The sequence below is a fragment of the Mustela nivalis genome, assembly GCF_964662115.1.
Source record: "Mustela nivalis genome assembly, chromosome: 6".
NCBI lineage: Eukaryota > Metazoa > Chordata > Mammalia > Carnivora > Mustelidae > Mustela > Mustela nivalis.
The window spans coordinates 154,807,227-154,831,470 of NC_139025.1; the positions used below are offsets into that span (position 1 = coordinate 154,807,227).

At 58.6% G+C, this 24,244-nt stretch overlaps 1 protein-coding gene and 1 long non-coding RNA gene across 6 annotated transcripts in view; one reads left to right on the forward strand and one right to left on the reverse strand.

Moving 5' to 3' along the window:
• BCL2A1 (BCL2 related protein A1) overlaps positions 1 to 24,244 on the forward strand; it is a 48,488-nt gene that overhangs the window by 18,735 nt on the left and 5,509 nt on the right. Inside the window, exons 2-5 of one of the 5 annotated variants that reach the window (XM_082734386.1) lie at positions 16,582 to 16,795; positions 19,031 to 19,255; positions 21,148 to 21,417; positions 21,634 to 22,225. In XM_082734386.1, coding sequence (XP_082590512.1) covers positions 21,809 to 22,225 — 417 coding nt within the window. In that variant the 5' untranslated portion in view covers positions 16,582 to 16,795; positions 19,031 to 19,255; positions 21,148 to 21,417; positions 21,634 to 21,808. Of the gene's footprint in view, positions 1 to 11,810; positions 12,090 to 16,581; positions 16,796 to 19,030; positions 19,256 to 21,147; positions 21,418 to 21,633; positions 22,226 to 24,244 lie in introns of those variants that run through there. The other 4 variants (XM_082734388.1, XM_082734385.1, XM_082734387.1 and 1 more) reach the window with 4 other exon arrangements.
• LOC309866559 lies at positions 13,251 to 21,455 on the reverse strand. Its single transcript, XR_014312745.1, has 2 exons — positions 21,379 to 21,455; positions 13,251 to 14,155 (listed from the first exon to the last, which is right to left on the reverse strand). It is a non-coding gene; the product is annotated as an uncharacterized lncRNA (long non-coding RNA).

Here is a 24,244-nt window from a genome sequence, read left to right on the forward strand (position 1 = left end):
TTTGAAAGATAACGACTCTGACCTGTAGCCAAGTGGACCCACTCAGTGCGTGAGGCCAGTGTCGGAGGCTGCCAGGTGCGCTCTCTAGTCACTGTCCGCGACTGTGCCTGGGTCCTCTGCTGGCAGTCTGTGGCATGATCCTTGATGCTCTTCTTTGCTGTTGTCTGCTTGTCCTTTCAGAGCTTCTGTGAGCTACTTAATATCTTTTTTTAAAATAAAATTTTTATTTATTTATTTGACAGATCACACGTAGGCAGAGAGGCAGGCGGAGAGAGGGAGGGAAGCAGGGAGCGGAGAGTCCAACGTGGGGCTCAATCCCAGGACCCTGAGATCATGACCAGAGCCGAAGGCAAAGGCTGAACCCACTGAGCCACCCAGGCGCCCCTACTTAATATCTTTTTAAATGAAATCGTCTTCTGCTCACATTTGCCAAAGGTGTTTTCTGTGGCTTGCAAGGGGACCAAGGATAAATGTGCAATAGTGGTTGAATTAGCAGCGGGAGAGCCTGGGAGCCTGGGGCCAGAGCCTCCCATGGAGGTGTCTGCGGCCACGGCAAGGGACAGGATGGCTCTGGGAGTCTGTGTCCCAGCAGAGGAAGAGGGCCTGGCCTGCAGACTTGACACAGGAGTGGGGAAAAGGAGCTCACCATGCAGACAGAGAAGGAGTGTCGTGGTCAGCCCTGTTCCTGCCTGGGGTTTGCTATGTGGGAAATCAACTCCTAGTTCAAGAAAATAAATCCCCCTTGTCTTCAAGCCGTGGTGGCTTTCAAAGGATTTCCTCTTCCTTCCTTAATGGCGGAGTCCCGTCATCCCAAGGCTGCCCTGGGAGACTTCTGTTATTGTGATGACAGTTACTGCACCGGCTCACGTCGAGTGATAGTGTCAAGTGTGTGATGTCTGTGACACCCCCTGCCCAGGGCCAGCCACCCGCCTCATAGCGGCACTCAGAGCCCTTCTCAACACAGTTCCCCACCTGGCCCCGATCCATTATGGACGTTGGCTCATGAGCCGTGGGCTGCTTGTTGCTCCGGTTGCTACCCCTCCAGTATGCCCGGTGTCCTGTCCGCCCCGTGTCTTGGTGCACATGGTCTCATCTGCCTTTCTCAACGGCCTGTGAAGTGCTTGGTACCAGGCCTGTTTTATAGTTGACAAAATGGCCATCTTGAGGTTCTCATGACTTGCCCCGAATCGTACACATACGTCACGGGAGACTCAGGATTTGAACACGAGGATCTCCGTGTGAATCGCAAGGATACGACGGAGTATTCCTCCTCTGTGTGTCTTACAGGTTCCAAGGGCCTTTCAGTGCATCTCAAAGGAGGTGCAAAGTCAAGACCAGCTGCTGAGAACCTTGATGTGGCCCCGCAGGTCATATTGGCTTGTTGGCAAAGGGGAAACGGGAGCAGGAACCCGGCGAGCGGCCGCGGCTTCCCCACGTCTACTTGGCGTTTGGGCAAATACTTGGTTCTGTGTTCTAAAAATCCACGGGTGTGTGCCGACAAGGGGTCGAGACCTGTGACATTAAATGTCCGGAGAGATGCGCCTTGAGCATCTGGACAGACGCATCTCAGGGAGTAAAGCCACAGCCACTGCAATTGAAGGACAGAATTTTGTCCAACAACTGACGTTTTTTAGCAAAAAGCAAACTCATCTGGTCCTTTAGGGACTCCTGTCAGGAAAAGACCCCGAGCCGCGCGTGGTGGACACCTGATGAACGTGCGCGCCCTTCCTGAGAGGCTGAGGCTGAAGACGGCGTTTTGCAGACGTCCATAGGCCACAGGTGTTGTGTTACTTTCTACCGCCCAGACAGACTGCATGTGACGTCCAGAACGTGGCGGGGATTGGGGCAGAGGCCGCGTAAGCTGGTGGCTGTTGGTGGCTCCCTGGTTTCAGGGGTGGCTTCTCGGGGGGGTGGGAGTGGAGCTCCCTGCCCCGAGGCTGCTTGATCACGTCCACGCAGACCCGTGGCCACGCACGCCTGTGTCGTGGTTTGGGAACTCCTTCCTGGAGGCGCGTTCCTGTGTCTGTTTCTTCAGACCCTGCAGTGGGTCCGTGATCCATCTTTTTAAACCCTTCAGAAATCCCATTCTGTTCAGACTCGCCGGGAAGATTCTGTGCTCGGCAGCCCGGAACCCGAGCAGCGCCCCGCGCCTGGGAGGCAAGCAGCGGGGTTCTCGCCGGCAGCTCGGGCCATCGGGGAGCCCCGCTGAGCCTGGGGCTCGCCAGCCGCCCTCCCTGGGGCCTGGGATCACGCCACCACTCCGGCTCCGGCTGAGCCCCTGTCCTTCTCTAAAATAGAAGCCGGTGGCCTCTGGGAGTCTGGAAGCGCCCTGCTGGGAGGCAGGTCCTGCTCCGACAATCCTGGTGTGCAGCAAACGAGAAGAACGAAGGGTCCACTCTGCTTCTGGAAAGAGGCGGCGAGCCCTGCTTCGAGCAGCCGGGGCCGCTGCTGTCTCTGATCCTACTACGCCATGGTCGGTGGGGGGGGGGGTGTGTGCACACACGTGTGTCGATGCACACTTGTGAGTGTGATCATAACGGAAGGGCCAGTCCTCTGGGAAACTGATTCAAAGTAGAGACTGGGCTTGTCCCTTGTGCCCATTGTGACGTCATGTGCTGTGTGGTCTTGAGGACCTGGGACCCCACAGGGACTGTCCTTCCCGGGGCTGGTCAGGCCCCTCCTGGAGAGAGTAAATAGGCACCATTCAAGACCAAGCCCGTCTGTTCAGAATCCAGAGCCCCCACAGCCCTCTCTGTTGCGGCCACTACCCACCCGTCCTGACTACCCAGGACCCGGCACTGGCCGGCTGAGGACAGACCCTGTTATGCCCAGAGACGGCTGAGATTTTTCAGACGAGCCCCTCCTAAGCCTTCTTACACTGCCTCATCTGCTTCTTCCCATGCAAGCCACAGTAAAGACTCCTGCCCCAGTTTCCCCCCAACTTCCCATGCCTGCTGACCAACCCTGGTGCTTCCCTGGGTGTCCCCCCGTGCGTACCCTTCTCTCGAGATCTGTGAGTATAACACACTATTTTTTTAATGGCACCTGACTCCTGATCTGTTGGCCCTGCCATGCCCCCCAACACCATAAAACCTGCATTTTAAAACACCCCTCTGTTCATTCTTCTGCCCAATTAAGGACTATCTACTTGGTCCTCTTAAGCATCCAACATGATTCTAGGCATCAAGAACCAAGGGACGAGCACATCCCTGTTGCTGTTGTTAGGAAGTACAGTCAGGGCAACAAGCATGAGACAAGTCATCACACGGCTCCGTGTATAATCAAAGAACAGGACACGTTCTATGAAGAGAAAAATTATAGAGTGCTGTGTGAGCACAAGGGGGCAGGATGTGGCTTCTAAACTGAAGCCCAGCTGAAGAGTGCAGAGAAAAACATCCAAGGAGGGAGAGCAGCACGTGCCAAGGCCCTGGGGCAGGAGAGAGCGCGTGTTAGAGGTGAGAGAAGGTGTGGCCAAGGCACCCCAGGTAAGAAGGAGCAGGGTTCAGAGCTCCTGTGAGCCTGGCAGGAAGCCTCAGCACAGGAAGGACTCTGGAATTCTTCCTAAAAGTAACATGCCTTTGAAGGGTTTTAATCAGAGAGTTGTCTAGTCTAGTTTACTTTTTTAAAAGACACTTGGCAGCTGTGGATGGATTACAGGGAGGACAGAAGGGGGAGCACCCCAGCAGAGTGTGGAGAGGGCTGGGGGGCAGAGAGGTCCAGGAGAGGGGGGAAGCTGCAGTTAGAACCGACAGCATTGGCTCTGGGCTGGATGTGGGGGTGACGGAAAGGGACGAGGGATGTCAGCCACCCTGCAGGTCCTTCTGTGCCCCTGCATGGCTCTGGGTGCAGACAGCCTGACTTTCTCCCCGTGTAACCGGTTCTGCTCCCTTGGGGAGCGACCCCTGCACCAGTTTCTCTCTCCCAGGGTCTGAGTGCTGGGTCGGCAGAGGCTGTGAAATCATCTCTCCACCTGCTTCCCTCTCTGCCCCCAGACCTTAGCCACTGCAGAAGGGTGGAGACCGGGGACCCTGCTTCCTTCTGCTCCCCTGAGCCCCCAGACAGAAGGTTCCCGAGGGAGGAAGGAGCTGCAGGGTGAGAGGGTATGAATCGTCTCCCTCCCATCTGTAATGCTCCTTGAAAGACTTACGGACCTTTTTTGGGGGGATGTGGAGGGTAGGCAGGATACAGCAGCCTTCCCCGAAATACTGAGACGCTCCCCTCCAGGGAGTGCAAATCCGGTAATGGTGTTTTTAAAAACCGACCCCCCACTCACCGCCCTGCTGCCCTACCCCTGCCAACCCATGCACAACCCCTGCCAACCCAGTCTTAAAAAAGCAAATCTACGGAGGCAAAATTTACATATAATAAAAAGCATCCATTTTAAGTGCACAATTTGAAGTGGGGTTTTTTTCAGGCCAGTGGGATTTTACAAGTGTCGACGCCCACGTAACTGCCAGCCAGCACGCTCAAGGTAGAATTTCCACCACCTCTAACCTGAGAAGGTTGCCTCGAGCCCTTTGCTGTCCATTCCCGGCCCCGGGAAACCCCTGATTTGCGTGCTGTACCGTCGCAAGATTGGCTTTGCCTGTGCGAGAATATCTGTGCATCAAGTCGGACGGCGTGTCGTTTCTCAGCATCGAGTCTTACAAGAACACCCCCCCGGGGTAGGGGTATTAGTGATGTGCTCCGTGTTATGTCCACCAGCTTCCAGGGCACGGATATACTGTTTTGTTCATCCGTTTCCGTGATGGGGGGTGTTCGGGCTGTCTCCAGTTCCGGGCAGGTGCGAGGAAAGCATAGCAGGTGCTGCTGGGAGCACCTGAGCACACTTCAGGGGCGGGGGCAGGGGCAGGCATGTTTGTATTTGAGCGAAATACTAACGGTGGAATTTTGAGTTTGCGTAGGATGTTCACATTTAACTTTTTTTTTTTTTTAAAGATTTCATTTATTTATTTATTTGGCAGAGAGCGATCACAAGTAGGCAGAGGCAGGCAGAGAGAGAGGAGAAGCAGGCTCCCCGCTAAGCAGAGAGCCCGATGCGGGGCTCGATCCCAGGACCCTGGGATCATGACCTGAGCCGAAGGCAGCGGCTTAACCCACTGAGCCACCCAGGCGCCCCAACACGTTTAACTTTATAAGAAACCGCTGGACGTCATTTTTGACCACTCTGTCCCCCCACCCCCTGGTCTGGCTGGGAGCGTCTCGATCCTCCTGCGTCCTCGCCGTCCCCACACTCTGTCTTTTTTTTCTTTGCCGTGTTTTTCCTCAGCCGGTCTACAGGGTAGCGGGCAGTGGGCTGTCCGTCTCGTATTTGAGTTGTAAGAGTTCTCTGAATGCATGTTCTGGATGCACGTCCTTCATCAGATAAACCATGCCTTCCTTGTGATTTTCCCCTCCTAGTCTGTGGCTTCGTGTTTTCTTAATGGCCTTCTTTGCACATTTTAATTTTGATGAACCCCAGTTTATCAGGGTTCTGGTTGTTTTTTTTTTTTTTTTTTTATGGTGTAGGAGAACTTCTAGGTTTTTTGGTGAAGTGATCAGGTTTTCCTGCTAGAAACTCTAGGGGTAAAATGTAAGAGAATGAGGCTTCTGGTCTCCAGGGGTAAAGAAATGTGGGTAAGGGTGCGCCTGTCTGGCTCGGGTCCTTGGATCGAGTCCCGCGTCGGGCTCCCTGCTCAGCGGGGAGTCTGCTCCTCCCTCTCCCTGTACTGCACTCTCTCTCTCTCTCTCAAATAAATGAATAAAATACTTATTAAAAAAGAGGAGAGAGAGAGAATGTGGGTAGGAACCGGGGGAACCTGGAGAGGGAGATAAAATGAGGAGGGAGGTTCTAGATGCCTGGACCCTGAGACCGAGTCCATGGAGACCACAGTGGTTGCCCGTGTTTATGATACTTACCGCGCTTGGCTCTCCACACACTCGTCCTGAGGTCTGCACAGCAGCCCCAAGGAATGGGGGTTATTACTGTTACTATCCCTGTTTTACACATGGGGAAACCGAGTCACGGGGTGATGAAGTCACTCTCCCCAGGTCACGCAGCCATGAAGTGGCTGAGCTGGGATTTGAACCCGTGCATGCCGGCTCCTGGCTCTGAACCAGCACATGTGGCTGTGTCCGGTCCAGTGGGACCGCTGGCTGCTGAAGGTCAGGCTGGGAAGGGCTTGCTGCGGGCACCGTGTGTCCGTTGCTGCCCTCCCCAGAGTACGACCGAGGCTTTGTCCCAGTGAGCTGTCGCGGCCTCACCCAGGAAGGAGCTGCTCTAACCTCTGGTTCTGCCAGAGTCAAAACAAAGTTTTGCGGCTTCCCGAGAGTCAGACCGCGTGCCACAGACGGGGTAGGGAGGCCAGAAGCCTCCGATCTTGGACCTGCCCCTAGAACATTTCCACGGGGTTTGGCCTCCTGCCTGCCATGTTCCCAGGCCTCTCTCCATCCCTCCTGGGGCTTCCTCAGCCCCAGGCAGCCCCCCCACCCGCCGCCTCCTGCCTGCCTCCCCCTCCAGCCTTCTCACAGCCTCTCTGTCCACTGGCTGCACTCGTCCCCAGCTCCGAGGGACGTCCTCCAGAAGCCCCCAGCTGCGGCCGGGGAGGAAGGAGAGATGGGGGGCTCGGGGTCTGAGCTTCCATTCCTGTGGACGGAGCGGCCGGCCGCTCTGTGGAAAGATGCAGAAACCCGGTACCAGGCCAACGCATTTCGGAAAGATCGCTGGAAGAGGCAAAACTTTTTTCCCACTGAACTTCGTTCAGTCACGAGGAACCCCTGTACATTTGCAGAGTGTGATAGCGTCGGAGCGGAGAAAGACACTGTCATTCTAGAAAGGACACCTGAGTCTGGGCATCACCGTAGCTGATGTAACAGAGAAGAGGCTAGAAAATGGGAACCAGAAAATTATTAAAATTATTAAGTCTGAATAAAATACGGTTCCCTCCAACGATCTAAGGTTTAAAAAAAAAAAAAGCCTTCAGGAGGTTCAAAGCCACCCCACGCTGCGATGTCATGGAGCCCAATGTCTCAGAGGGAGAGGAGTGAGCGATCGCAAATATTGGTGAATTCCACGGTTTGCTGAAGTTGGAAGCGACGGTGAACGCTTCATTCGACTCGCCATCCGTCGGTGAGGTTCGCACGAGACCCCCCGGCCGTAATAACCCACACATGTCGTGGAGCTCTGTCCTTGTTGGAGCATCTCACTCTCTCCGTGTGGACATTTTTTTTTTTAACTTAATAGTTTCAGATTATATTCTGTCCATTACGTGGTAACGATACACGGCCAGGGTGCACTTTGAGCCATTTATGCCTCTTTTTCTTCCATGTCATTCGTGAGGTGAGGCAGGGCCGGCTTTGAAAGGGGACTTCCGGTCCCACGTGGGTTTTCCGGTGACACCAGTGAGTCTGGAACAATGATCTCCGCGTGCAAGGAGCAGGTGGAAAGCGGCAAGAGCCCGCAACGGGAGGCCCCCACCGGCACCTGCTCCGGGAGCAGACGGGATGATGCCAGGTTGCTCCCGGCGACTGGTCGACCCCTGGGACAGAGGTCTAGCGCTGATGGGGTGGGAACACATAGTTCCCGACGTTTCGACTGAATTCACTCATACCACACCAGTACCCAGACTTCCCGGGGGCTGGGATGGAAGGTCTGTCCAGAAATGTAACTGGACGTCCCGCGAGACGGGGTATACTGGGCGTGCTGCTGGGCACCAGGGTCGCTCTACTACGGTGGGAACGTGCCACGTTTCTTTGATTCAATCGAGATGAAGACTAAAGCCAAGGCAAGCTCAGGGTATTCTCTCCCCAGGAGACCTGGGGGACCTTGGTGGGAGGACTTGCCCAGGCTTCAGTCCAGGAAGGGAAGGTGGGAGCCAGCACGATCCTGAGACCCGGGCAAGAAGCGGGTTCTGGGGAGCTGGGGCCCAGGCCGAGATTCCAGCCCCTGTGACACCACTCTGGGATGGGGATCAGCAGCTTCACTGCCTTGTTCCGAAGCCCCTCCATGCCCCTGGGCTCCCCAAGTCTTCCGGTCTGGGGAGGGAGGCAGCAGGGAGCCCGGCGGGCGCTAATGTGTTCCCCGCGGCGCGCAGCCCCACAAGGCCTCCTGCGCCCAGCTGCGCGCTCACCTTCCAGCCGATCGGACGGGAGAGGAGGTTTTCCAAGATGTTCCGAGGGCCCGGAAGGCTGTGTGAGGGACCGAGGTGCAGGGCACTTGGGGAGGGGACCTGGAGGAAGCCCCCGGCACCGCCCCCCGCCTCCGGCCCCTCACATGGGTCTCTTGACCTCGCCGCCCCGGGCCCCTCCGTAGAATCTTTGGATCAGTCTGACCTTTTCCTGTTTCAGAGAAGATGGAACCTGCACCCATGAGATGGCCTCGTCCTGTTATAAATCACCACTGCGGCCTCTTTCTGTTGCCATCCTCGGCAGAGCCAGGCCACTGCCAGTGTTGGAGGAACCCTCCCTGCGCGGGCATGGTGTGCTCTCTGGCTCTCTGGGCACAGGGTGGCATGGGGAGTGGGGGTCCTGGGATGCAGGGGAGGGGAGAGGGGCTGGCTGGGGGCAGGCGAGAAGCCCAGGGCGGGCCGGGGCAGCGAGGGAGGTCTTGCACGGACTTGAGTCTGCTGTTCAGAGAGCGCATGGCCTGCGTCCGTGGGCAGCATGGCCTCCAGAATCAAGTCCGGGGTCCTTGTGATAATTAAAAAAAATAATAATAATTTTGAAAGCTTCAAAGTTACAGGAGAAAGTAATCTGGGAGCTGCCGCCCCCTCCAGGGGCCCTAGCTTTGTGCAGAGCGGACAGGATGCCCCGTCCTGCAGCAGAGACAGCATGTGCCGGGTGCACCTTGGGCCTCGTGGCCGGGTGCCCGCGTGAAGACACACCTTCCGGTCTGAGCTGGCGGCTTTGTTCGCTTTGTGCAATGTTTCTGACGTCCATCACGCTGTGGCCGGGCGCAGCTGTTCCTTCTTCTTTACCCCGACTAGTATTCCCGTCGTGGATGTGCCCCAGGCTGCTGACTCAGCCAGTCCTTGCGGGTTCCCAGCCTAGGGCCATTACGAACCAAAGCCACCGAGAGCCGCCGAGAGCGTTCTTCAGGGAGCTTCGTGCAGACCTTGTTGTTGTTTCTCTTGGGGACACGCCTGGGAGTGGGAATGGGAGTCGTTCGTGCTTTTCCTTTACAAGAAAACGCCCAGTGTTTCCCGAAGCCGCTGTAGTGTCATCCGTTCCTCCCAGCAAGGTCCAGGAAGTCCAGTTCTCGTATTTTATTAAAACGTTTTTCTACTTTTATCGACATGATGCCATGATTGCGCTCTTTCCGGAGACATATCCTGAAGAAGTTCACGAACACGGAACCGACGTTAACTCCCGGAGGAAGGTTCCCGAGATGCGTGTGTGTCACCGTCGCTCCGAACCTGTCCGCTGTCCTGTGCAGAACCCGTGAGCGCTGCTGGAGAAACAGCCCCGAGGGCTTGGACTCCCCATCCTCTCTCCAGCCCCGTCGTGCTCACCCCTCCTTGCCTCTCTGCTGCCTCCGCGGAGCAGGGCTGCTGTTCCTTCGGACGGAAGAGCCAGTTTAAGGCACTTCCTGCATCATCACCAGACGTGGGGCTCCAACTCCTATATGGTCTGCAAAGCCCAGCTCAAATGCCCCTTCCTCTCGCGGATCCTTCCCTGCTTCATGGCCTGCACAACCGTCCCTTCTCATACTGCCTGCCTTGCCAGGTTCTAAGCCCGTCGAGGAGAGGGGCACGTTGTGGTGATCTCTATGTTTGCAGAGACTATAACTACGTGGCTCGTGTGCAGCAAATGTTTAGTGAATTCAGTTAACAAATTTTTCAAGAGGAACATAAAGCCGCAGAACAGGAGAAGCCTGAGAGGTCACCCTGTTCCACAGTGGGCTTTGTCTTCCCCTCAAGCCAACAAAACATGTTTTTCCAGTGAAGTCTTTCATAGAGCCCACCCCATCAGGCCCGTACAAGCAGAGGTGCTCTGAAGGAGGTGGAGTGTTGGGGGAAACGTAGGGCCCCATCCCTAGCTCCTCCTGTCCCTGTGGGAGCGCCCAGGGCACCTCTGTTGGGGCTCTCATGCCTGCTCCGGGCCCGGCTTCTGCCTGAGACCCTCCAGCTGCGAAGTCGGCAGGAAAAGTCCTGAAATGCTCAACTTTCGAAACCTGGAGGTTTGCATCCCCTGGGGGAAATGCACCACCTGAGGGGGGCAGGGGTGCCGCCGGGAGGGGAAGGAGACCTCCCCAAAGAGTTCACGAAGCCAAGATTCTGCTGGAGCTCTGTGTCTGAGTGCCCTTTGGAAAGCCCTCGGGGGCCCTTGGGGACGAGTATGTCACGCATACGTGTTTGGCCCGCCTCCTCAGTCTCGTGCCTGGGCCCCAGTCCGACCAGCTCACAGCCTGCTCGGGCTTCCCCAAGTACTGCCCCGTCCTCTTGTCTAGTCCCACACACCCCCTTCTCCCCGGGTGACTGCGGCGGGTTCCGGGAACTGTAAGTACGTTAGTGGCCGCAAATCCTCGCATCCAGACGTCCAGCTGCAACACCTCTCCCGAGTGCAGACCCGCTAGACCGCACCCCACTGACCGTCGGGTCCACACCCCCCCCCCCGTGTCCCAGGCAGATCTCGTCTCCCCCAGACGTGCCGCAGCGTGCATGTCCCTGACCCACGCGACCCTCCAGTGTCCTCGGGCTCTGGCCACGGACCAGCAGAAGTCGTTCTGCTTCCCGACTGCCTCTCGTCCACCTTCCGCGCTCCATGCCCGTGATCTCTGCCTGGGCGTGGGTCCCGGGCACGTCTTCCCGGCTACGAAACATCCCCACCGGCTTCCATCCCTCCCGGTGTTCTCCCGCCCAGGCCCCTCTGTTCTGGAACGTTCTTTCAGAACGCAGATCTGACGGCACTGGCGCCTTGCTTCAAGCCTCCCTCCCATGGAATAAGGTCTCCTCTTGATGCACGGTGTGAGACCCTTCAGGATCTGGCCTCTGCCCGCCTCCTGCCTCGGTTTCTCCGGCTGCTCCGCTCTGTGGTGCAGCCCCCAGCTCCCGTTCTGCCCCCTCCCCAGCCCTGCTCTCTGTTCGGGCAAACTCCTGCACCGGCTGGAGTCAGAGGCTCTCGAGCAAACGGCGTGTTCCCCCGTCAGTGCAGCGCCAAGCATCACGGCTGTCCCCCTCACTGTCCCCTCACTGCCCCCCTCACTGCCATGTGAGACTCGAGGGCCGCGGCTCCCCTGCCGGACGCCGGTGCTTCGGGAGAGGCTGCCCCAGACCAGGAATTTCCTCGGGTGCAAAGGTCGTGGGCCACACACATGGCAGACGCCGGCGCTCCGGCTTGCAGAGTGAGCCCCCCGCGGCCACGCGATGGTCCCCGCCGCACCCTCACTGCGGGGGCTGCTGCCCACTGCCCCACCCGCTGCCTGACCGTGGCCCTGGGGAAGAGGGTCGCGCTCTTGGGAGTGGCTTCCTGCCTCGGCTGCCATCCCACATGGGAGCACTAGGTGGCGCCCCGAGGAGGCTCCCGGAGTTTTCTGGGGTGGGAGGCAGGCCAGAGGCCCTGCTGGACGAGGTGACCCCGGATCGGTGACACGGATCCCCCGTTGTGCATCACCGGGAACGGACCTAACACGTTTGCACGTGGGAATTTTAAAGGTGTCCAAGCAGCATCCGAGCATGTGTTTGGGAGGGAGGCTATCCTGAGTTTCATGCCGACTCCGCACGGTCTGGCCATGTGGGCTGTCGCGTCCCGGGCAACCAGTTCCTCCTCCGGGACACGATGTCTTGGGTGGGGGAAGGGGAGCAGGAATCCCTGTCACAGAGCAGACGTTCCGTCAGAACCTGGTTTCACCCTCCCGTCGCCCTGGGCTCCTCCTGATGCGTCCTGCTGTCTGTCCCGTGGCTACTTACTCCAGCCGGGGCCGCCCGGGGGCAGGATGGCATGATTTTCCTCTGCTCCCCAGCGCCCAGCTCTGTATTCTGTGCGTGGCTGGTGGCTCGCGTGGCAGGCGTGTGGTCCCACTCCGGGGACAGGGGCCCCTTCCCCAGCATGTTCATGGCCTGCACCGCACAGGTCGGACTCGGGTCTTGGCTCTTCTTGCTTCAGACGCACAGGTAGGGGATGCGGCAAAACCTGAGCTGGAGCTCTGCTGCCCGGCCCCCAGGGTCTCTGTGCTAGCACACGCCATCTGCAGCACCTGGGGGCCAGGCAGCCTGCCCGGAATCGGGCCCTCCAGAGGCCCCCCTGGTCAGCAGGGAAGGCCAGGGAGGCCCCTCAGGGCAGACACATGGTCATCGGCGTGGGCAGGTGCCTGAGGGCTGGGACTTGCCATCCGGCTGGGCTGATGGTGGGTGGGGGAAGGGCCAGGGCCAGAGGGGCTAGGGAGTGGGATGGCCCCCACTCTGTTTGGGGGTCACCTGGAAGTCTGCCAGACCCTCTACTCCTAGGAGAAGAGGTCACACATCCCCTCCAAGGAGCTGTTCCTATGTCCATCTGGGTGGCCCCAAGTTCTGTCCGGCTGAGGGAGCCCCCGGGCAGGTGACCCTCTGTTGCAAGCAGCTTCTGAGTGAGGCCTCCAAACCCCTGCATTTCCTCAGACGTCCACAGTGCCGCGGGACCCCGAGGCCATCATGAAACAGGGGTGCACCGCTGACCACTCACCCTTCCATGCCTGGGCCACAGTCCTGAATCGGGGGCTCAGCTCCGGGAACAGGGCTTTCCCTCCTCCAAGCCCCAAGGGTTTCCCCCGTCAGTGACATTTTTCTTCACATATGTGATAGTTCAAATGACCTGAGAAATGGGAAGTGGGAACAGAAGATTCTGGAAACCCCCATCCTTCCGAGCTTTTCTAATGTCGGAGTGGTGTGGCCGGTGAAGCCGTCTGCGGCCCCGGGTGGAGGCGGGGGCTTCAGGGGTGACAAGAGGAGGGGACTTTCCTTCAGAAGCCAACCTTATCAGAACGGCTGCTCCTTCACACTAGAAATGAGGTCGTGAGCGCAGTCAGGGGACCTTCTAGTCTTCTTGTTTCTAATTTTTATTTCTTTTTTTGAAGATTTTATTTATTTATTTGAGACATAGAGAGGGAACACAAGCAGGGGTAGTGGCAGGCAGAGGGAGAGGGGGAAGCAGGCTCCCCGCCGAGCAGAGAGCCCGATGCGGGGCTCCATCCCAGGACCCTGAGACCATGACCCAAGCCGAAGGCAGAGGCTTTAACCTGCTGAGCCACCCAGGCGCTTCTCGAGATTCTGTTCTTAAAACAAAGAAACAAACAAACATTTTTACCACAGAAGAATTTTAATACCCGCAAGAAGAGGTGGTGTGATGTCCCCCAGGGTCTCTCGCCCCTCACAGATCTCAGGACTTTGCTGATCCGTGCAGTCCTGCCCCCACCGCGTGCTTGTCTTGCTAGACTGGAAGCAGCTTTGCTTTACCTCAGGAGCCTGATGAGCCCTTATAAAGATCTAGATATGAAGCAAAAAATGTGGGGAACTGGGAGAAAATTTAGAAACATTCTGGTCCATTTTTTTTTTAAAGATTTTTAAAAATTCATTTACTTGACACAGAGAGAGAGAGAGAGAGAGCCCGATGCGGGACTCGATCCCAGGACTCTGGGATCATGACCTGAGCCGAAGGCAGAGGCTTTAACCACTGAGCCACCCAGGTGCCCCTGGTCCATTTTCTGTTTAGGTTATAGGTGGAGAGATGGAGGCCCAGATGGGAAAGTGGGTCCAGGATGCCCGAGTTTGAGCCTGGCCTGGAAGCCGGGCTGTGCAGCTCCCGGGGTCTGGAGCCTACCGTCGCGGGCAGTGAGGCACCACTGAGCGCAGGCGCAGGGTCTGCTGAGAAGGCGGAGTGACCCCGAAGCCCTCAGGGGGTGGGGGAGCAGCGCGCACTGACACGGAGCTTTCCGGTGTGCGAGCCCCCCATGCACTGAGCCCCCCGTGCGCTGAGCCTCCCCCCCGCGCGCTGAGCCGCCGGTCAAGAACGACAGGTACTATGATGACCCCTACAGGAAGTGCCCAGAGGCAGAGAGCTCTAAGTCCGGGGGCGGGGGTCAGGACCAGCAACCCGGTCTCGGCATGTCTTCTCCAGCCCGGGGCCTCTCCCCCTGCTGTGCTGCGTCCCTGCTGGAAGGTGGGGTCGCTCCAGCCTCGTCCCCGAGTGTCACTTGCCGTCTATGCTGAAAAGGAAGAAGCACAAAGACATTGGCTTTGGGAAAGGCGGAAATCTGGTGTCCTTTAAGGATCCGGTCACTTGCGACCCAGAGGAGACACCTGACTCAGGTCGGGGCACAGGGACATCCCCTCCACGCGGGGACCTCTTCCTGGTGGGGCTGCAGGTGATACGGACTGGAAGCCTCAGGGCAGGAAGGGCCTCCAGACTGGTTGGGAGCTCGCTGTGGCCGTCCCCACCATCTCGAGGGGCTGGGGAGGTGCTGGCTAAAGTGAGAGCCCTTTCCGGGGACTGAGACAGCCAGGCCAGCCCTGCCCACGTCGTCCTGTGAACTACTAACCCATGTGTGGCATTCCCGGGGTCCTAGGACATGAGCAGAGCCAGCATGGGGGGCGCCGGGTGGCTCCGACCCCAGCATGAAGGAGGCCAGCAGAGCCCAGCCTGGCTCTGTGGGCATCTTCCAAGTCAGCACAGCTCCGTGGGCCCCACGGTCATCGGGAATCTCCTCGGGGTGAGGACCCGTCAGACGCGCCGCAGGTTGCCCTCTCACAGCCAAGGTAGTGGACGCAGCGGTTACAGAGGAGTCCAAAAGCCAGCGAGCTATGAAAGCCTAACATGGCCAACACCTCCGTTCCCGGAGCCTCCAGACAGTGCGGCGTCCGCCTCGCAGCCCACGCGGCCCAGGCGCTCGGGGCCACTGAAGAGGTGCCCGTCCCGGGCGTTCTCCTGTCTCTGTTGACACGTGGTCTGGTGCCCAGGATGCTGACGGTAGCTGTGTGTGTGGGGGGTGTGTGCACGAGTGTCTTGTGTGTGCGTATGTACGCGTGTGTGACTGCACACGTGACAGCTCATGAGTGTGCGTGTGAGTGTGCATGGGACCGCGCGTGTGTGTGAGCCGAAGGGGAGGGGTCAGCAAAGCACCAGCGCGGCTCCGGTTCTGTGAGGGGAAAAAGAACGCACCTGCCGGCCTGGGCACCGCTCCCCTGCGCTCCTCCCCCTCTCTCCGGAACATCCTCCCTTTTGCCAGCGTGTTCTTCACGAAGCCCGACAGCTGTGACCCCGCAGCTTCGCTTACGGGCACGTGGCCGGGGACTTGGACAGCTACTTGCACACCCAGGTTCACCGCAGCGCCGTTTGCCGCAGCCGGCCGGCGGAGACCAGGTCGATGTCCATTGCCCAGTGCGCGGAGAAGGGGAATGGGGTCAGTGCATACGGCGAGTTCCCGTTTACTTTAAAAAGGAAGGAAATTCTGAGATGGGCCACGGGACGCACCTCGAGGACAATGCTCTCGGTGAGACCCGCCGTGGTCCCACGTGCAGGACGGGTGTTGGGGCAGTCACGGTCATGGGGACAGGAAGTATCTTGGCCTCTTTCCAGGATGTTTCTCGGTGAAGCCAATGCCTGAGCTCTCCGGATGGCACCATGCCGGGGAGGCTTGAAGCCCTTTAGGAGCGACAAGTTCTAACTTTGACGAAGTGTATGGAGAAGCTTCCAGGACGTCTCAGGAGATCCGTGGCTGCCTGGGCCCAGGAGGGCGATGGGACAGAGTGCAGAGGGGCACGGAGAGACGCTCTGGGGTGCTCAGAACAGTTCATACACTAACATCAGTGTTCAGACTCTTGCCCAAGTGCCCTGAAGTGGGCACGTTACGTAGGTGGGTTTTTATATTTGGAAACGGCGTCTCAATAACGCTGATAAGTCCCTGTGTCCTCCGCAGCCGGTCCTGTCCGGCTCACCTTCCCGCAGTGCGGCTCTGACCGAGCCCCTCTCCCAGTTAAGCCCTCCCAGCCTCCCCTTCCTTCTCAGCGCACTCGAGCTCCCTGGCTGCGGTGACCCCAGGTCTGTGTCTTCTCTCTGTGTGACCGAGTCAGCGACTCGGCTGCGTCAGAAAGCGTCTCCGTGCCGCGCCTGGGGTTTGTTCGCTGGTGGTGGGTGTGCTGGGCCGGCAGGAGCCGGTGGGAGTCTCTCGCAGCCCGGCCTCTCCTCTGAGCCCCGCTCCCCCCGCCCCGCCAGGCCTGAGGGCATGTCCTGTCGTGAGGTGGCTCTGAGCGTCCAACAGTGGAAGCTCCTGGCGGTCTGTGAGGCTCTGTGACGCGGCAAGCTCTGTGCTCCTGACACGGGCCCCTGGACGCGGTGCGGTGCGCGGCCGTGGCAGGTGCGTGGCCGTGGCAGGTGCGCGGTGAGGTCCGCGGGGCAGCGGGCTGAGTGAGCTGTGGCGGCCGGCTGGGCTGTGTACTTCGGGTGTTCCAAGTCGTCACTCGCCACGCGGAGCCGCCCTACAGGGGAGGGGGCCCGGATTTGCTCTCGATCCCCAAACACACCTGTGCTTCCTTCACCGTGTGTTGTGGGTCCTGCTGTTCCGCGGAGGGCGGGGAAATCCGAGCTCTTTCGTCCCCATCACTCAAGTGGGCTTTTCTCTTGCTCTCCCCACAGACAAACACGGGACAAAGACAAGCCCTGTGCTTCCTCGTGTCGCCAGCGAAGCTCCGCAGGAGAAGGGATGTGGCTCCTGCCCCGGCTCAGACCTGCGGCCATTCAGGCCGTTTGCAAACACTCGGTGGGTGCAAAGACAGACGAGAACCCAGCCGGCATTCGTGGAGCGCCCGGACGTGCCAGGCACCGCGAGGGCCCTCTGGAAGGATCCCGGGTGAGCGGGACAACCCTTCTCCCCGGGGAGCTGCCTCCCGGCACCCAGTACGGGTGTGCACGGCCAGGAAGCCGGCGGGGGCACAGACGCGGAGACGCATCCTGGCTCGGGGCGGGGGGGCTTTGCTGGGCTGGGCCCTGCGGACGGGGACGCAGAGCCACAGGCATGGAGCCAGGACAGGGGCCGGAGTGTGGCAAAGTCAGTGGACCAAGGAGGTCAAACCAGAGCAGAAGTTCCTTCGAGGAGCTTGAGCCCCTCTTCTCGGGCCACGGGAAGCCCTTGGCGGGCCCCGAGTGGGTGAGTGGGATGGGCAGCGGGTATCAGGAGAGATTCAGAGAGGGTGAGGAGAGGCTGGTGGGAGCGCACCCCTGTACGCGCAGGCGTGGACAGACTTGCACGGCATTCCAGGCTACGGTGGGTATTCTGTCCTCGGTGGCACCGATGATCATTTTAACCCTCCCCGGCTTACCCCCTCTCTTTCCTCCTCCATCCCCGCCCCGTGGTCTCTGTGACCTCACTGAAAAATGCTACCCCACTAGCCGCCTCTGTCTACACCCCCTTCTCCTCCCCTCCCTGCCCCCCCAACTCTCTTGCTGCAGACCTACGGGTCCCCTCCTGCACCCACTAGGCCTTGCTCCCAAGTACAGCAGGAGACTTGGGGGAAATCCCACGGGCTTATCTTGCTCCTAGGATTTCCTAGATATCAGTCTCCTGGGCGGGAAACCAAGCTTCCGCTGGGAGCCGTGTCATACTGGGCCACTGGCTTTTCCTGAGGGGAGCGGGCTTGCCTCCCCCGCGTCCTGACAGCTGAGGCGTGGCCCCAGCGGACCGTGGGAGAGGACGGGGGCCGCGCAGGCGTCCTCTCACGCACATCCCACTCCCCTCTGTGTCCCAGTGGTGTCCCTGTTGTAGACCACCGCCCTCTGTGGACAGTCTGCCCTGGCCTTTGCCCTGGAAAGGGGAAGCAGCCAGAGCAAAAGAGCAAGTGGGGACCGGGGGTTCCCCGGAACAACTGCCTGCGAGGCAGCGAAAAGCCCAGCAGTTTCCCACTCAAGTTCCACCTTTTGGGAAAAGAGAAGTTGACCTCCGCAGCCTCTCCCTGAGGTCACACACCTGGGACCCGGGTCCTGGTGCTGGGATTCTCCCGGCCACTCAGCAGCCAGGGGAGCCTCCTGTTCCCCACTGAGCTCTGCTGGCACAGGAGGGGACAAGGACAGACTGAGCTCCCAACCGTTGGGACGGAGGGAAGAACAGAGGCTCATCTCCAGAGGGCTCTGACCCAGGGCGCTCTTAGCCTTGCGGCGGCCGCCCGGGAGCACAGGGGGGCGGCGTGGCCCCAGCACCTGCCGGGTCCCTCCAGCGTCAGAGCTGCCTGTCTGCATCACCTGATGGTATGAGTGTGCACATAAGTGACCCGGCGTGTGCGTGGCCCGCTGCGGCCGTCTGAAAGCCCTGCGGCAGCTTCTCTGACACGCTTCCTCCCAATAACGGTGGTGTTTGCCTCCGTGGACAGCTGCAGGCTTGTGGCTTCACCTGCTGGTACTGGAGGATAGAAATGGAGCCCCCTGAGCTCCCAGCTGGCTTAGGAAAGGCCATTGGTAGCCGGCATCTGTCGCTGGAACCCCCGCTCTCGGGACCTGGAACCGCCAGGTGGGACGTCTGGGCTGGGGACACCGTACAGACGAGCCCCAGCCTGCCACGTGGGCATCGTGGAGCAGAGAGTCGTCCCTGTGCCCCGGCCCTGCCCGCATTCCACAGCCAGGCGCCAGTATGTTGCTCCCGCCGTCCGGATCTGGGGTCTGCTCTGGGGGAAGCGGTAGAGAAGCGGAATGTCAGTGGACAGATGTGCAGACCACGTGAACGTGGCGAGTGAGTGTGGCGTCGTCCCCGTGCAGGCCTGTGATCGTGCTGGCGATGACGCAGCTTAGTGTGACTCACACGGTTCCCATCATTCTCCTCGAATGCTGATCCCTCCCTCAGCCCTGGCCAAGCCTCTTGCTTCTTTGGTAGAAGCTTCTAGACAAGAAGGGACAGTCAGGCCACGGGTGCTGGTGCGGTGAGGACACCCATCAGTCCCAGGCCCAGAGGAGAGGAGTGTGAGCCAGGTGTACCTGCAGCTGCCCAGCATCGTGGTGGGCCCACAAACCCGGCCCGTGGCCTCCAGAGGGGCTCCAGGAGAGGTCCCCATATTGGAAGTTAAGCCCCAGGAGCCGCCTCTCATCATTCTACCCACAGGTCTTTGCCTCTAAGAAGGCACGGTGTCTCCTAGACAGAGAGTTCTCCAGGGGCAGACATTCGTATCTTAAGCACCTGAAACAGGCCAAGTACAGGTTCCAGACCCCACACGCTCCGGGCGACGCCCTCAGCCTGCATCAGCACGGAGCCCGCACTTCATCCAGAATTCCCCGTGTGCACAGAGCAGCTCAGGGGGATGAGGAAGCGTGCATAGGCCGGGCCCAGGTGAGTGCAGACACAGGTGGTCGTGATGCTGAGAAAGGACACCTTCCTTTGTGTTCACGCCTGGGCTGTGGCCGGCCACGTGCCCCCGCCCCGTGCACACACCCAGTCTGTGGCCGGCCGCGTGCCCCTGGCCCCCTATTTCCCCCCACACACCCCTTAAGTCATTACATTTTGCATAAAAAGAAATCATTCTTTTTAGCAAAGACTTTGTCTTTCTCTCTGCCATCTGTTCAGAGAAGTGACTAGAAACTCTGGAATAAAGTAAAGCGGGCTGCAGTGGGAGACGCACTCCACTTGTCCAACAGATTAAGGACAGGTGCGGGCTCGGGCACGGGTGAGAGAGAGACCGTGCCCCCGACCATGGAGGGCCTGACGGCAGCTCTGACCCCGCAGGCTCATACTGCTTCTCCACAGGGAGAGGAGTAAGCTTTGGCTGGCTCTTCGGGTGCCCGGCAGTTGTTTGGAGGAAGGAAGGTGCCTCCTGTGGGCGAGCAGGCATTTCGGAGGGGCTTGGAAGGACTCTCCCCGGGGACACAGAGGAGCCGAGGCCCAGCACACGTGTGCAGTGCACCCCTGTGCTCCGTGCGGGTCCCCTGCCCGTTCAGGACCCCAGCCTCAGGGGGTCGGGTGTCCCAGAGACTCTCCAAGAGCAGGGGGAGGCAGGGGTAGAGGCTGGGAGCACGGAGGCCGCCGTGGGTGGTGGAGGGAGGCTGGAGGAAGAGCCCAGTCTCAGAAAATGTCCCCAGCACTGCTGGTGAGTCACGGAAACCAAGCTGCCCTCCAGAGGAGGCTGACTAGCGGGCTGGTCTCCATGCAGTCCCTGCCTTGCTCTGTTTTGACGGGCAGCGGCCTGTGGGACACTGCGGAGGATGGTGGCACTTGGGGCGCAGCCGTGGGGCCCTCTGCCATTGCGTCCCTGAAGTGGGAGCCCTGGCAGGGCCGCCTCCACCGCCACCGCAGCCCTAGGGCGCTCCCTTCCCCTCTAGGCCTCGTGTGCGTGTTCAGAAATGCACCTTGTACGTGAACTATGTCTCCTGTCTATAGTCATTCCGGACACAGAGTCTCGAGGTTGCTCCAGACGTGGCTGGGAGCGTGGCTTCAGTCCTGCAGGGCTCCCAGCCCATCCCACCTGCAAACAGCGCTGGTGGCCCTGCGGCCGTGGCCGTGCCCGGGATGTGGGCCTCCCCTCCCCGCCGCCAGCACTCTGCTGGGGGACCTGCCGTCCGCCCTGGCTCCCTCTCACCGGCCCTTTGCAGAGCCCAGTCTGCCCGTGCCCCGTGCCCCAGACCCTCGGCCTCACCTCATGTGCTCACCAGGGGACGCCCTGATGGCAGGCGGCGGCTCAGCGGCCACCGGAGAGGAGGACGGTGAGGAGCCAGGGCTCCGGGCTCACCTGCCTGAGCCCGTGAGGCCGTCCACGTGGTCCCCTCACAGATGCCGGGCACGTGGCAAGCGAGGGACAAGGGGACTTGTGCGCGTGAGTCTGAGCCACTCGGGTGCTGGCGTTTCTATTTTCAACAAGACTCAAGAGCGAGAAGCAAGGGCTTGTTTTCTGTGGGTCAGAAGTTCCAGGGTCCACGAGAGGTGAAGGCCAGAGGAGGAGATGGGCCCCCGCCCCCGTCCACCCCTCCCAGGCTCAAGTCCGCAGTGTCCAGGGTGGTGTCCCTGAGCCAGGCTCTGGGCTTCCCAGCTGCTCCGCCGCGGCTGACTCAGCCCTGTCCCCAGCTGTCACTAGCCTGGCTCAGCTGGTGGCTGTCTTGACACTTTTCTGCAGGTGACATTCGCAGAACATAAACCCCCCCATCTCGACATGAGCGATTTAGCGGAGTCTGGTGTGGGGACAGGGTGTGTGACACCACCTCTGGGTGCCTCCAACACGTTTTCATCCCCAGTGGATGCCGGTTCCCAGTGAGAGTGAGCCTGCCCCACCGGTCTGTGCCGGGTGTCCCCGCTCGGCTGGCTCAGGGCGACGCGCACAGCTCCTACTGTGTGTCCCCAGCATGGGGGACCACCCCCCACTGGCTTCGGCAGCCCCCCTCCCCCTGCAGCGGTGCTTCCTTCCAGTAACTGGCCCTGACTGGAGTCGCTGGGTCTCTGCTGACCAACCTTCAGGCCGTTCCTACCTTCTGATGACCATGAATAACGCTGCTGTGACCGTTCGGGTGCGCGTGTGTGACACCTGCTTTCAGTTCTTAAAAGTGGCATTACGGGGTGAGATGACAGCCGGCGGGTGGGGGGTGGGGGGGTGGTTTTGGTTTCTCTACGTCCTGCCTTCAGCCCTTCAGTCTCCGAGTTAATCACTGACAGTTGGAGGAAGTGGCCTCTCTCACCGAACCATTTCCCTCTTCCACGGTTTCAACTTTCTCTTTCACACGCAGCCCACGCCCGAGAGTGACGAGGAGGAAGGAGCCGTCCGGTGATGCACACAGAAATTCCACCGGCTTCCACGCATCGCCGTGAGTCACATCCCCAGCCCGGCCGGGACCCGCCTCATTTGGCCTTGGCCGCTCCCGGGAGAGCGCACAGCAGACGGGCCTGCGGGGCGAGCGGAAGATGACAGACGGTGAGTTCGGGTACACGCTGTCGCTGGCCCAGGACTACGTGAGGCATGTCCTGCAGATCCCGCAGCCCAGCCCGGCCCCCAGCAGAGTGTCCCGGGTCCTGCGGGACGTGGCCTCCTCCGTGCAGGGGGAGGTGGAACAGAACTTGAGACCATGCTTGGACAGCTTTGACGTGGGGTCCATCGACACTGCCAGAACCATCTTCAATCAAGTCATGGAAAAGGAATTTGAAGACGGCATCATTAACTGGGGGAGGATTGTGACCGTGTTTGCCTTTGAAGGCATTCTCTCCAAGAAGCTCCTCCGGGAGCGAATTTCCCCGGACGTGGATGCTTCCAGGGTTTCTTACTTTGTGGCAGAGTTCATCACGACAAACATGAGGGAGTGGATAAGACAGAACGGAGGCTGGGTACGTACAGTGGGAACCTTGTTCACTGCTTTTACCCATGACCGAGGGATGCATGATTTCTTGCTAGTTGTTAAAAATCCACTATTTTCTCTGGGTGACTTGTTTTTAAAAGTTTCTCGTTTTTAAAACAAGAAGACATTTCTGGCTCCTTTCCAGGCAGTTAGAGCTCTGTGGTTGGAAGATACGTGTGCTTGCCATGTTCCTTCCTAACAGCGTGAAGGGTTGTGGCTGAGTCGGGGAGCCACGCGGCATCTCCCCTGTCCGCGTCAGCAGCGGAGCCCAGTCAGGGTCCAGCCAGGCTGTGGTGACGGCGTAGCTTTAGTCGGTAGGAGATGCTGTTACATTTGGGTAGTTATTATGTTGCAAAACACAGGTACACTTTGCAAATTCATTGTTTACAAATTGCTTTTCTTGGTCAGTTTTCTAATAGAACAAACTCTAGCTGTTAAAGCCTGTTGATAAAAAACTAATGTGCTGTGCCACCAGCTATAGAAACTTTATTGGGGAATTTCCAAACAAAAATTCACTTTATTATCAAAACCTCAAAACGCCCAGAGTGGGAGGTGGAGAGGGCTTTGTGGGAGGTGGAGAGGGCTTTGTCAGAAGCTTTGATTAATGGCTTTTCACAGCTGGATGCTTGTTGTTAGACCCGATGCACTTCCCCCTTTCCCGAAGCACTCCTGTCTCCGAGGACCCTAGCCCGCCAACCCCCAAGGCTAGCCTTCTTCTCCCCCTAGTGACGAGGGATCTGCTGTTAACAATTACGTTACATGCAAATCTTGCCTAATGAATGTATTTACAGAGAATAGAAAATATACACAGCGCTTTTGGGGGGAGGCTCAGGGCTGAGTCAGTTAAGTGTCTGACTCTTGATTTCAGCTGAGGTCATGATCTCAGGCTTGTGGGATCGAGCCCCACACTGGGCTCCACGAGGAGCACAGAGCCTGCTTGGGGTTCCCCCTCCTTCGGCCCCTTCCCCCATCTGTTTCTTTCTCTCTCTTTCCAGCTCTTAAACAAAAAAAGAAAAAGAAAATATAATATTGTAAAGAGTTCTACACACGCTGCTGTCCGTATATACCGTGGAGGGTCTGGCCGGGTCGGGCTGGAGGAGTTCTCGGTTATTTCCACTTTGCCCCACAAATAGTGCGCTCCCGGGCACGTCCACTCATGCTCCCCCCGGGGGGTTTGGATAGCCACGTCCACTTCTCAACGTCCACTTCTCTTGCCGTCCAGAGAGGCTCGGCGACGTTGCCCCCACCCCAGCTGACCTGTCCTAATCTCCCCTCCCCGTTGGGTTAGGAGACGCTATCCAACTTCCTGTTTTAGTTCCTGCTTCCTTGCCTGCCCGTGAGGCCGCGCACGGTCCACACCTTTACTGACCACACCCAATTCTTAGGGAATAGCCTATTTATACTCTTCACCCATTTTCCTACTTTTTGTCTTTTTCTCATTGATTTGTAGCAAATCTTTCTTGTATGCTTTTATTTTCAAATATTTTGATATATGAAAGATGTTCTATATACTATTTTTATGTAAAATATACTTTTATATATTATTCTTATAAATGTGGCAGATATCTTCTGGTATGTTAACTGTCTTTTGAAAGTATAGCTGCTTTCCTTTATTATAAATGTTCTGTGAATTTTTTATTTATTTTTTAAAGATTTTAATTCTAAGTAAACTCCATACCCAACTTGGGGCTCAAATTCACGACCCCGAGGTCTAGAGTTGCACACTCCTCCATCCGGGCCAGCCAGGCAACCCATTATTATAAATGTTCTGACCCTTGGTGGGGTCACATTTTATGTGACGTCCCCCACATCGTCCCTTCCTGTGTGGTGGTGAGGCGCTTCTTGTCCCTGCCTCTCACGGACTTGGAGCCGAATGGATCCTGGGTGTGGAGGGTCCCGCTGTCCCCCAGTCAGCTGTGGGAAGCTCTGCTGGCCACAGACGCGTAGGTTTCCGCGAAGGCAACGCTTATCTAGCACAGGGGCCCGTGTGCATGTGTCCCATGACTCA